The sequence below is a fragment of the Cimex lectularius genome, unplaced genomic scaffold, assembly GCF_000648675.2.
Source record: "Cimex lectularius strain Harlan isolate CLEC.00 unplaced genomic scaffold, Clec_2.1 scaffold87, whole genome shotgun sequence".
NCBI lineage: Eukaryota > Metazoa > Arthropoda > Insecta > Hemiptera > Cimicidae > Cimex > Cimex lectularius.
Genome location: NW_019392768.1, coordinates 324,209 through 337,999, shown reverse-complemented (window position 1 = coordinate 337,999; position 13,791 = coordinate 324,209). Strand labels below are relative to the sequence as shown.

Below are 13,791 nucleotides of genomic sequence, written 5' to 3'. Positions count from 1 at the left end.
TGTCATATAATAACACATATCATAAAAAATGTGTTTTATTTAGCTTAAAAACAAAAATAAAAAACACAGAACATAATATGTAGCAAAATTTTTAGTTTATTGATATGTACAAAAATTTACAAAACACAATTTGGTATATGTTCATGTAGTCTTATTAAAATTTTGATGCCCGGTGTTGAGAAGCATCTTCACTCTTTTATGAGCAGGTTTTATCCTCAAGATCTGCTCTTGCCACTCAATGATGTAGTCGTCGAAACAGTCATCTTCTAGCAGTAAGTATAAAGTACGGAGTAAGAGATGAATGAGCTGCCGAAAAAGAGAGAGAGCGCATTGATGCGGCGGTCTAAATATCACTACTGCTCCAACCGCATCAAGCTCCAGTTCGGTCTGGACGATTCATCCGATCTCCTTGGGACGGGCGGTTTCCAAGATGATTCGACATCAGGCGACTTGATGGATATCAAATTTACCACAACCGGGATCACAACTTCTTCCGACACATCAATTTTGGATGAGTTGATATTTAAATCCCGGATAGAATCGCCTACTAGGTCCAATATCAGGCTCGATCTCATGGATGACTCCCTTTTTGACTGCGATCTTTCGACAAACCGATCTCTTCTGGATCAACTTATCAAAGAGGATTTAGATATTATTTTTCCAAGAGGAGAAACGAGTGGGCAAACTGCAAGTGAGTGCGAGGGACAGCCTTTGAAAAATTTCCCCTCAAATGATGAACACGGCTTTAAAAATGAAGAAAACAAAATTGACAAAGAAAAATCAAGTGAATTTGGAAATGAAACCGATCATATGCTTAATAACACAAATGATAATTGTTCTGAAAAAATATTTATTTGCACAAATGTACAGAGTCAGGAACCAGTTGCAGATAAACAAATTAATGAGAATGATGAAAAAAATTACAATGAATTATGTATTGGTCAATTTGCAGATCTTCCTTGTCATGATCCACAATTCCATGGTTCAGATTTGTGTGAAAATGATTGTCAAACAGTATGCTATGAACAATTAAATTCAGTTAAGTTAGATGATGTTCGTTGCAACAGCAAGAATTTATTCAATCCATTTGAAGTAAAAATTGATTTAGGTTTGCCTCAGCACAATGATTTTCATGCGACTTTAGCTCTCAAAGCTTTCCTGAAAATCAATTCGAGGCAACCTGTTGTGGATGGCGAACAAAAACATCAACAAACTGAAAATAAAGCATCACTTTCTTTGTCCGATTATACAAACGATGAAGATACTACAGGAACCGATGACTACACGGAAAGTACATATCCCAAAAAGCTCATTTACAAAACACCATTCAAATCTTACTTAACTATGAAAGCTCCTTGGAGAAAACTTTCATACAGGAATCATTTAAAAAGATTCAAATTCAAAAGTAGATTACATCACAATTCAATAGAATCTTCCAAAAATGAAACAGTCCCAGTCAATTCTTTGTCGGATTTTGAAAAAAGATTAGAAGAAGTTGAACTGAGTGTCAAAGCGAATGAAAGAAACAATGTTAAACTTAATGATGATCTCAAAGAAAACTCTGTGAAGCTTTTGTCCCTCGAAGAGAAAATATTGACTTTGAAATCGTGCTCGTCCTTTGTGTCGACCGAAGAGAATACAACTTCAGAGTGCACTTCAATCCCGTACAACGACTCGGGAAATACGGTAACTGAACCTTCTTTGGACATCAACAGAGATTCAAAGCAGGATGAAACAAACAAAGCGCCTTGCATAGAACGTAGTGAAGAATTATCCCAAGCTACAGGAAAAATGAAAAACTTGAAAGGTAATTCATGTCCTTTTTAATTGTACAAATTGTTAAAATTTTAGTGTTTAATGTTTCATACAAAATTAAATCATCTGTTTACAATATTATTTTTGTACAGCAAATATAGTTTATCTTTGAAAAAAGAGATTAAATCTAAAAAAAAAGACTACAAGATTTAGATTATTTTTAATTAATTAAATATAATACAAAATTAATAAATTTGTGCTTCATAAATTAATCAAACTTTGTAGAAATAACATGTATAATTTATTCGTCTGTATTTAAGAATAAGTAGTTAAAAAATTAATTGTGTCATAGATTTAAAGAAATTTTTGCAACTGGAACAATTGCATTATTAATATAGGTTGTTTTGCCTGAAATGCTTACATATAGTTATAAATGCTTATGAAAATAAATAAATTAAAGTAGAGTGTAAAAATAAATCTTTTTCTTTAACAAAAATAACCCAAAGCGCAATCATTACAATTATATTAATTTAAATGTTTCAGGCGTTTCATTAAAGCGTTTGAAGAAACACATTTCATGGCAGAACATAAAACCAGCAAATCTCAAATTACATGCATATTATCACCTTGAAACTACGAACTTCTCTAAAGCAGAGTATGGCCATTTGAACTTTGGTACCCCACCGATTAAGTCCTTGGACAGTTCGCTTAAATCTAAAAAATCTCTATTGAAAGAAAATGATTATAAACCGGAACAGACTGTATCCGTGGTTAAAAAAAAGCCCATCATCATTAAAAGAGGCGCCAAAAAGGGCCGAAGGTCTTTCCTGTACAAAATGGACTCACGCAGAGGAAGTTCAAAAGAAAAATCCAAGTCTTCCGAAATGGAATTGAAAGAGAGTTTATTAAAAGTAATAACAGAAAACAAAGAGTGCCCGAACTCTCCAAAAAATCTTATTAAATTCCCAGAAGAGAAAATTTACAGTCTTACCATCCAGAAAAATAAAATGGACAGCTTTGAAACTTGTACCTCACCAAATAAATCAGTCATTCTTCCACTCTCAGAGTTTAAAAGACTGTCCGAGGACAAATTTGACAGTCCTAAAGTATCTAAGAGTAAGTTGACTATAGAATCAAAGCCTCAACTTATACAAGACAATGATGTTTTGAATGATGAAAAACCAAACAATGATAAAAACTCGGAGGATAAAGATCTTGATGAAAAAACTAGCACGGAGACTAATATTTCAGAAAGAGGTGAAAAAAATAGCAAAGTAATTTTAATTTTGGAAGGACCTGACATAGTGCCAAAAAACAAAATAGAAATTGATGTATCTGTGATAAAAGAACTGAAGGAACAATTACTTCAAGATGATTGTTTGTCAACAGGAAGTGCGAAAGTCTCGGTGCTAAAAAGTTCTTTATCCACTCAATCCTTGCTGGATAAGAAAATCTTTTTAACACCATCTTTGAGCAAACTAGAAGGAATCAATATCAACTCCAATGAAAACTCACGTTCAGATCCCCCAACAGATTTCTTTTCAAACAATTCAAATAACACAGACTGTCTCAACGAAATAAATAATCTTGAACTCAACCAAAATGAAAATATTTATAAGTCTCAAATATTGAACAAAGTCTGCGTGTCGATAGACAAATTGGGATCTGAAAATACTAATAATTCTACAGAAGGCACTTCGGAAAATACATTGGAAGAACATCAGCGAGACAGCCGATTGAAAATCAAATCAGAGATAAACAGACTTATTGATGATGTTATGGAAAGAACAAATCAAGTTTTGATTAAAAACAAACAATCAGATCACTCTATTCAAAAAATTGCAACACCATTACCATCAGTGAATAAAGTGCATGATCAAATGGTTCCTTTGAATATTTCAAGTCCTGATGTTTCAACAGACAATTCAAAAAATAAAACAGACAATCACTTAGACAAACAACCTTCTACCACTGACCCAAAAATACTAGATGTATCTAATTCTAAAAATGTAATAGTTGATGGTGGTTTAATCAATGACAAGATGATTTTAAGTAACAGTAATTTAACAGCTAAAAATTTTGATATGCCTGAAATGACAGAATATGACAATGTACTGATGCCTCCAAGTAAAAAGCTGGAAATCTTAAATGATTCTGAGCAAAATGAAGTGCAAAATACAATTGAAAAATCTTTAAGTAAATCAAAAGTAGCATTGCAAGAAACAACAGTTGAAAAAAAATCAATTGCTGATTTTCTAGATGTTTACAATCCAACTGAAATCAGTTCTTTTGAGAAAAATAACTTGCCTGTTCAAGAGTTAAAAAGTGATGTATTAAACAAAAAAACAATAAAATCTCCCTCTTTAACGAGAAAAAGTCAATTTTCATTTGAAGGACAAGTTGATTCCAAAAGTGACAATGAAGAGACAAATAACTTTCTTATGCTAAAAAAGCATTTGCAGGCAAAGTTAATGTCTTCAAATTTAGAACCTATAAAAGAAGTTTCGACTGTTACACTCGAAAAAAACTGGGATCGCATTTCACAGAAAAAAATTACGTTAAATATATGCGAAGAAAATAATCCTCAGCTCTGTGGTGAAGAAGAAGAAATAAGTGAAAAGAAATTACACTATTTGGAAATTATTAAAAAGATCATGTCAGAGATATATAAAGTATCTGTAAAAAACACCGAATCAAAAGAAAAATTTGAAAATATGGAAAATATAAATTTAAAAGATATAATCAAGCTTGAAAAGGACAGTTCAATAAAAGTTTTGACTGATGAAAATCCAGAGAGTATAGAGATGACAACAATGCACTTTGCTCATTCAGCTAATCATTATAAACCGCCTTTTGATATTAATTCTAAGAAGTTAGATGTTGAAACTCCACAAAATGAAGAAACAAATGAAGGAACTAAGCTCGTTTCGCATTCTCTTGCAGGAAAAACAATTCTTCTTCCGGCAGAGAGAATGTTCAATAAAAAAAATAATTTAGAAGACCATTACACAAATCAGCCACCGAGGCCTGTACAAATTGGAAAGAAAAGAGAAATTCAAAGTGAACAAAGTTTCAATTCAAACAACGAACTGAAACAAATCCTTCCGTCTCAGCAGCCAATTTTTTGCCCATCTAGAAACATACTACATCTTGATCAGTTTGGAAAAGACTTTCAATCAAAAACTCCTATTGTTCAATCAAATTCACCAAAAATTCATAAAGAAGGCAAAACTTTAATTTCTCCTCTTAAAACCCAGGATGCCAAACTGAACGTACTTGAAAATCCAAAACAGTTCGAAACCCATGAGACAAACACAAATACTTCGAATAGTGATAATCATAAATACTTAAAAGTTTTAACGCCTACAAAATTCAGATCAAACAAAGATGAATTCAGCCGAGTCGAAAGTACAAAACAACTTGAAAGAGAAAACGAAGCAGTGAAGAGCAAGCATGGAGGTGTAAATATTAGAAGAGAATTGAGAACAAAAATATTAAATCTCAATCCTCAAATTCCTAAACAAGAATTTGTATATACAAAACCTTGCGATGAAGCTGAAACTACAAACAGTACAACAAGTTCCACTGACAATCCTAAAACTGAAAGTATAGAAAATACAATTCACAAGACAGAAAAGCTTTTCAACAGACTTGAAGAAATTAAAAACCTTACAGTGAAAATACAGAAGAATATCAATAATGTGCAAATGCCAGGTAAAGAATTTACAGAAAAACTATGCAAAAATTCACCATCTACAAGTAGTGCTTTGAATTTCCAAAATTCTAATGAAGAACAGTCTTGTCTTACTAAATCTCAAGGTTATGAGAATTTAGCCGAAGAGTTTGGCATAAGAGAACGTCCTCCCAAAAAATTTACACACTCACCTCCGACAACACCAGGTGGAAAACCTTTGTTTTGGAAAGACATACTCCCAAAAAAGACCAATTTACAACCGGCATTTAACGAAAGGTGGAGGCTCAAAAAACTAAAACAAACTCAGTCACTTGACGATGCAAGAATCCACATGGATATGTCAACCCAGATGTCCCCAAATCAAACCAACCGGGGGATTTTATGCAGCAAAAAACTTTGCGCTGTTCACCCGAACGATGAATCTGATGGTAAATTAAAACCTGAAGTTCTGAGAGAAGCTTTAGACAAAGCAATTAAAAAAAATATGATTCAGCCACATGTCACTTTTAATCCAGATTTATCTTTTAAGAATCAATCAGCATTGATAAACAAAGAAAGTGAGAAGTTATTGGATCAAAACAACTTTGAAACAAATGCAAATGAAGTAAATGATCGAGACAGTAGTAAATCTGCAGATACGTCTGAGAATCGAAAGTCTGTGTCTACTCTACGTTCTAGTAACTCTAATGAACGAAGTTTTACCAAACTTCATAGGAGTCCAGATGCAGGAAGGAGTGGGCTAATATTGAAATCAGAAAATGAATCCCTGCCTAATCCTCAGTTAATCGGTCCTTCAAAATCAGGGTTGTATCTGAGTAGAGATAGAACTGATATGGATCCTCCGATTTCCACTCGACAAGACCTCAGTTACTTGACAGGTTCAACTTGGGATAGAAAGAGCTCCAATCCACTTGGGCTTATAAGCAACCAGTCACAAAGAAAACATATTAACGGATTAGAAAGAAGAGTACCTTCATCCATAGGTCTAATAGGCCTTAAAAACCCTCATGGCAATCAAACCGACACCACCACCAACATGTTTCATGGTCCACAAAACAGGAGTACTTTAATTTTTGAAAACGAAAATATCGAATGTGGTTCAAGTGAGTTTTCAGACAATATTGAACATTTTCACAGTTCATCCTCTAAAAACTTGATTAAACAATTGGAAAATATAAGAAGCAATGTGAATGATAAAAAATCAAATTTAAGCATATTCTCAACGAATTGTAATAAATATTCAAATCTTCAGAAAAATGATTCTCAAAAAACGTACAATGTATCAAACACTAAACCACAATCAGCCAACCAGGGTACAACGACAAATCATCCAAGTCACCATGAACTGAAGCCTGCGAAAAAATTTGGCATGGATACAGGAGAAAGTCCTCCACCTCCTCCTCCTGTGGATATTAAAAACAAAATGTCAATAGAATCAGCAGAAAGATTTCTGAATAGTCTACCAAATACATCGAAAAAATTGAAGCAAACGATGTGCCCATTGGCAACACCGAAACAGGTAGGCTATTCCTGTAAAATATTGTAATATTTATATTAAACTTGGATATCTGGGTATGTAAAATCTAGTTATTCAAAAGTTGTTATATGACTTGTTATAACAACACCATATTAATTCAATGCGACAAAATAAAATGTTTACATACTCAATGTAAAGATATAAAAAAAAATTCTATAATACTCTTCTTATATAAAAAAGTTTTTCAAAATAAAACGAAAAATCTAAAAGATTTCTAGACGTTTTAAATTTATTTTCAACAAACTTCAAGAAAATAAAAATCTGGAGATCTTAGATCTAATGCACTTGCAAACAAACAAAATGGCCAAATCTTCCAACCTTTGTTTCTTTTTTTGTCATCAAGATCATGTTTTTATTTAAAAAAAAAATGTTTGTGATCAAAAGAATATTACTTATCTGTGGATATTACACATCCTGTCTCGTTGCTCATAATAAATCGCAGAGTTGTGCTCAATCTCATGTGCCTTCAATTGAAGATAATCAGGAAACCTACAAAAAATATGTACACAGAGAAACACCATGCAAAAAGGTAAGTAAAAAACAGCAAAACAAAATATTGTAAAAATTTTAATATCTGGCAAAAAAACTATATTCAATGCAACCATAGAATAACACTTTTTAATGTTGCAATTTAAATTTTGTTTCTTTACTAATTTTTTGCAACTTTGCTTTCTTGATCAAAATCCCTCATAATATTTTATTAATGTCAATATCATACTAATTCCCACCCATGTTCAATCAAATACTTTTAAAAAATTCTCAAAAGTCATTTTGTTTTAAATTTATTTAAAATATTTCAGGCACAATATTTCATACATACATCCAACCTCCAAGTAAAATCATTTCTTTGTAAAATCCTTTTAAAAATGAACTAAGAGCCTTATAATTAATTATAGTTTATGTTTTGTTATATTGTCACTTAAATTATGTGTACATGTATTTAATGTACTAGTTAAACATTTTAAATAGTTCAATAGCTTAATGTCAATTTCTGAAGAGGACTGCTTGCAAATTGTCCACAGTATTTTCAACCGAAAACCGCGGTTCCACAGTACTTCCAGACCGCATCTCACAATTTTGGAATAAGTATTTTCAACTTTTGAGAAAAATCAAATACTTTAGCAATTTGACTTAAGTTTGACTTAAGATTAATAAAAGTATGTATTAAAAACAACAGTGGTTAATTGTTTAATTGTTAAATCTGAAGATAAACTAAAAGCATTACTTAAAAAACAAACAGGGAAAATTTCAAATGATTTCATGTGTTAATGATTTTTCTAAAACGATTTTTTTTATAGTGTTATTTATATTATTACAGAAGGGTTTTAAGATAAATCATCTCAGCCTGGCAAGTAAGAGAATATCTACTTTTCAACCGAAACAAAATTGTCTTTTGTGTAATATTAATTTTGATCACAAACACAGTATAGTTTTTTAAATAATTAAATCAAAAGATGTAAGTGTAAGTGCATTTGGTACGAGATTCATACATAAATTACTTTAAAACTTGGAGGTTTGGTGTGTTTTGGTTGTTTTGAATATATAAAAAGGAAATACCCTAAACATAAGTACTTTATCGGTACTTGACTTTTAATAAAAATATCCAAAATCATGCTAAAAAGTAATTAAGGGTTTGTTAAATATATGTAAATTTGTTTTTATTTAAGGATGTTTCTGTACTTCTTAAATTGGTGCCTTTGGACGAACAAAAACAAGACACTAATACAAGGGAATGTCTGATTGTCGGGAAAACGGTCAGCAAAAGTTTGCGTAGAATGGATCCTTACCAGGCCATTCTGGCCAAGTCGCTTATCGGAACCGTATTGACTAAAGGGCTATTGAAGAAGCTAAGCGAGGGGACCAAGGTTCAAGAGGCCGAAGGGAAGAAACTACTCGACAGCGAGGAAAATTCTAAAATATCTTTTTCGCACCAGATCGGGACGGATTCTCTCAAAACTCCCGATTTGTCGACCACCTCCAGCACGTTTCACTTTCCTTCCCTTGAAGATGTGCCGTCTCTTAACACATTCCCACCCCAGGACCACACGATACCATTCTCCATGAAATCAGATATTTATATTTGTAAATGTTATAAATGTATTTGTGAAACTGTTGATGGCGCGAAAATGCTTTTAGAATAAAATCTTTTGTCTTGTTGAGCTTTTTTCCTTTATGTTTCAAACATTTTCACCCAAAAATTAAACACTCCTGAAACAACACTTTTACTATTAATATTTTATTCTGTTCTTATTTGATTTCTGACAAACATTTTAGGAGAGGCTTTGTTCACTTTCTCCTGAAAAAGACAATAAGAAGTTCATTAAACCAACAAGCTCTGAAGAAAGCATGGTATATTTAAACATATTAAAATAAAATTAAAAATTTTGTAATATAAAAATTTACTCTTTTAGTGTAAAAAAGTGGCTGGTCTGTTTGAGTGTAGTGTAAATTCTGAAAATTCATCATCCACAAAAGTAAATTGCAATCAGCACGATTTAAAATCTATCCAATACTAAATCTAAAATATTTTCTTTTTATTTAAAGGAATCGGGACTTGTGGAACAATTGAAAGGAAAAGAAAACAATAATAATCCAATTCAACAAAAATCAGCATTATCTTGGTTGAGTCATGTAAGTACAACAATATTAATTAAATCATAAAATCTAATATTCTTATTACAGCTTTTATATAAATAATAATAATAACTTTATCTAGGATTTGGATAGGGCTAAAAATTCTGAGGTTTGTACAAAATTGTTAAAATTATTGCATGATATTTATTTATTTTTAAATTGTAGAAATCACAGAATAACAATGAGGATTCTTGTAAAATCCCAGTTAAGGAGGTAAGATGATTTGCAGCAGTTTATTTTATTTTTTAAATTTATACTTGGACCTGTGTGATTATATTAGTAAGATTCAAGTAAAATATGAAAGAAATACTTGTTTTTAAAAATGAATATTGTTCTTAAATAATAAGCTCATCATAAAATATTTATGGATGTATTTTATTTTTTTAAGCGGTTCAAGTATTCTCCCAAGTCATTTTTTCCATGTGCAGCAGCAAAAAATAAGACGGTAAACTTTAACCAATAATAAATCTTTCATTTACATTAATATTTTCACTTAATTTAGAGTATGAAAGAGAAATTAAAGACAATGCCTAAAAAAGAGAAAGAATTTCTAAAAGACCCAGACATGTTTAAGGAAGTTGTATGTATTATTGTGCGTATGTTGATTAAATGTAACAATTAATTTTACCTTAATAAACTTTCATACAGTTAGGACATGTTAGAAGGATGAGGCAGAAATATGCAAACATGGTCGAAGAGGCGTTGAAATATCCTAAAAATTTCAAAATTAATTCTTCAATGACGCCGTTTACATATCCAGTATTTCCATTTTACGACAAAGACAGAACTGGCATATCAATAAGCAGTAATGATTTAAATTTAGACACGGCATATAAAAAGAGGAAAGATATATTCTATAAATTTGTAAGTACAATGGAAAAAATATGTTTGAAAAACTTGTACAAAACCATGTTTTTTTTTGTCCAGTTAAAAATGATGATGAAAAAAGTAAAAGAAATAGAAGAAATGGAGAATAGGCAAAGTTTGAACAGGATTGAACCTCTTGCAGAGATCAAGGTAATTACTTATTTTTATGAAGAATTTTATAATAATATATATTACATATTTTTAACTTCCCTTATTTGCAGAATAAAGATCAAACGCTGTTAATATCCGACAAGCCTTCAGTTTCAAGGTTTTAAATGCAACATAACTTTCATACCTAATGTCATATCTGTCGAATTTTAAATTTAATTTTTGTTACTTTAGACTTGACACTGGAGTTCAGACTGTGAGAAACATAAGTATTCAAGCGAGTTTGAGTAAAAGCTTAGAATTTCTACAGAAAAAAACTTACACCAAAGAAGATTTAATAGCCGAATTTAAACCAACTGAAGAGATCATTAAAGAACAGAATAAAGAACAGTCTGTCTACAACATGAACCCACTTTATAAAAAAAGCTCTATTTTAAAATTTAAAAATCCAAAAAGGGCTAAGGAAAAGAGCTTTGGGAAAATTTCTAAAACATCCAGGTCAAAAAGCAGATCTAATAAATCGGATGAGTTAATCGCAGAAACTAGCAATATCCAGAAACCAGACCAACAACCCAATTTGCCACCGGAAAAGAAACCCATTTTACCACTGGAAAAACAACCCGTTTTGCCACTGGAAAAACAACCCGTTTTGCCATCAGACAAACAACCTGTTTCCTCTTCTAAACAGAAACTGAAAACCAAGGAAAAGTCAACTGAATCTATTAATGTTTCAGACTGTAAAACCAATACTTCAGACAATAATAATAGTAATAATGAAAAAAGAAATTCAACAACTCCAAACATTTCAAACATTTATGGGTTACCACCTAAGAATGTAAGCCATCATGAACATTCGTCTTTACTTATAAATTTAAAAGATAACAATTCACATAGTAATTCTGCTACTAATCTAGATAAAACGATATCATCAGATAATGAACGTCCTAAGTATAAAATAGCGAATGTCATGTTGGATGATGAAGATATCGTGAAGAACAAGAAACTAAAAGAAGCTGTGATCATTTTAGGTGATACTCACGGAAAGCGAGAGGCTGTTAAAATCAGTATAACATCTCAACCTTTAAACAAAAACACTTCTGATAAAAAATTACCATTATTGATTTCATATGATGAAAAAATGGAAAAAGAGAAAAAAGAGAAAATAAATTTCCTCAGCTTGAAGAGTGTGAATGATATCATATCACACATTGAAGCACAAGTAAAAGAAAGAATCTTTGATGAATCGGCTCGAAAGAATAGTTGTTCATTTCACAAAAGTAGTTCAACCAAAAAAAGCTTTGCAAGTCATACTAAAAAAAGAGCAGTGCGTGCACCCAGAGCGAAACCAGTATTAAGCACAGGACGAAAGCTAAAGAAAAGAAGTTTTTTTGGCACTGTATCTGAATCACCGGAAGAAGCAGAAAAATACTTGAAACACAGGAGACGGAAGTGCAAATGTAACCGAACGCCCAGTGAAACATATTCAGTTGAGGAAAAGAAAAGAAGTAAAACCAGTTTATTTTCAAATGAAAACACAAAAACTTCGCGTGATAGTAGACAGACATCAAAACATAGCCAAATGGGTAAATGCACTGGTAGTAATATGACCTGTGCAAGTTGTTTGAAGGAATTTAGCCAAAATGACAAAGTAAGCAGTGAAGAAATGTATTCTCACAATGGATCATCACATGACTACGAAATTGTGAAAAAATGTAAACCAACTCTCGTAAGAATGAGAAAAGAAAGTAATCAAAGTACTGAAAAAAGCTCAGCTGAAGGTAAAACCACTCCGACACATTATAATAAAGCTGAAGTAGTAAATGAAAGAATGAAAAAAACTAAAACAAAGTTTGCAGATGAGTGTTACAAAGGAAATCACTATGTCAACTCAAACAGAGACAAAACATCAAAAGGAAATGAAAGTAAGGTAAAAAAGGTCAATAAAAGTGTGAAAACCAATTTTAACGATATAGAAAATGAATCTAAAGACATTAAATATAAAAGTTCTGTTGAAGCCATAATCCCAAGAAAAGGAGCATTGAAAAATTCAACAATTATAAAACCAGCTTCCACGGATAGCGAGACAAAGATGTATAAAAGGGCAATTTCAAATGATTCCAAAGTAGAGATTAACGAAGTTCAAAGCACAACTACAATTAAACCTAGTAGAGTCACAGTACTTTCTGATAAAAATGCATGCCTGTTGCCAAAAAATTCATCTCTATCAATACTTAAACACACGCTTGATGAAAAACCTGAAAATATATATAGTGATTACATAAAAAAGGCCTTTAAGTCCGATGAGAGTTTAAAAACTAGTATGCAAATTATTAATAAATTATTGTCACAAAGGGGTGTAAGCACCGATGAATCGAGTGATGTCAGCAAATCTACTATTGTATCTGAAAAAAGCGTAAAATCAAAATATAAAAATGCATCTGCATCAACGAATAAAGCAAATAAAAAAAAGAATTTTTTTCCTCGGGTAAAACAGCCACGAGGGATGAACATTTCGCTTTATGCCTGTTCGAACATCCAAGACGAAATGTCAAAAGGAACGGGGGTCAAACAGATCGCTGAACCTTTAAACCATGCAAAAATAAATGACGTCTTGATCAATGGGCAGAAGGTAAAAAGCCGAAAGCAACTGAGGAAAGCAATCTACACAGAAAAAAATCGTATTCCGAATATTGAACTCATTAAGAAGCATAAAAAAAAAATTACCTCTACATCTACAACACATCAGATGGATACAAACCCATTAGAGAAAGTCAATAAAAATACCAGCACGGACACCGTAAAAGAGAAAATGAATGTAAAATCTACAATCGCGTTAAATAAAAACTTGAAAGGCAGAAGCAAAAATACAATCCACAAAGAAAAGATGTCCGTCACAAAAACAAAAAGTAAAAACAAGCTTCCACCTGCACATTCAGAAAATGTTGGCATGTGTCTTACAGAACCAAATGCAAAGGATACAATTGACGCTGTGATTAATGAGAATAGTTTCACAAATATCAACCTAACAGAACTTATTGATAAGCTGACAGTCCTCGAAAGGGCTGAAAAAATGTTAAAAGAAAAGACTTCAGGCTCAAAAAGATACTGGAAATACTAAATAAATTGATTTTTATACTATTTATACAGCACAATTTTAAAATTTTACATTTAAAATAGGTTTATTATCAAATAAAAA

The 13,791-nt window shown here is 31.7% G+C and overlaps 1 protein-coding gene across 2 annotated transcripts; it reads left to right on the top strand.

Moving 5' to 3' along the window:
- Positions 1–43: 43 nt before the first annotated feature.
- On the top strand, positions 44–13,781 carry LOC106667767. Of its 2 annotated transcripts, XM_014395912.2 has the most exons (13): positions 44–1,807; positions 2,299–6,968; positions 9,261–9,335; positions 9,398–9,460; positions 9,531–9,617; positions 9,703–9,729; positions 9,786–9,833; positions 10,009–10,065; positions 10,123–10,200; positions 10,269–10,484; positions 10,548–10,637; positions 10,709–10,755; positions 10,830–13,781. In XM_014395912.2, exons 1-13 carry the CDS (start codon positions 298–300, stop codon positions 13,711–13,713), a joined length of 9,852 nt encoding a protein of 3,283 aa, XP_014251398.1. In that variant the 5' UTR covers positions 44–297; the 3' UTR covers positions 13,714–13,781. The 2 variants fall into 2 exon arrangements, with proteins under 2 accessions (XP_014251398.1, XP_014251399.1); XM_014395913.2 differs by lacking the exon at positions 9,703–9,729.
- Positions 13,782–13,791: the final 10 nt, after the last annotated feature.

What these genes read in the sequence shown, in the direction of transcription:
- LOC106667767 (XM_014395912.2), top strand. Translation starts at nt 298, where the DNA reads ATGAATGAGCTGCCGAAAAAGAGAGAGAGCGCATTGATGCGGCGGTCT. An exon ending in CAAGCTCTGAAGAAAGCATG is followed by an intron (nt 9,336 to 9,397) that starts GTATATTTAAAC and finishes TTACTCTTTTAG; the next exon opens with TGTAAAAAAGTGGCTGGTCT. An exon ending in ATAGGGCTAAAAATTCTGAG is followed by an intron (nt 9,730 to 9,785) that starts GTTTGTACAAAA and finishes TTTAAATTGTAG; the next exon opens with AAATCACAGAATAACAATGA.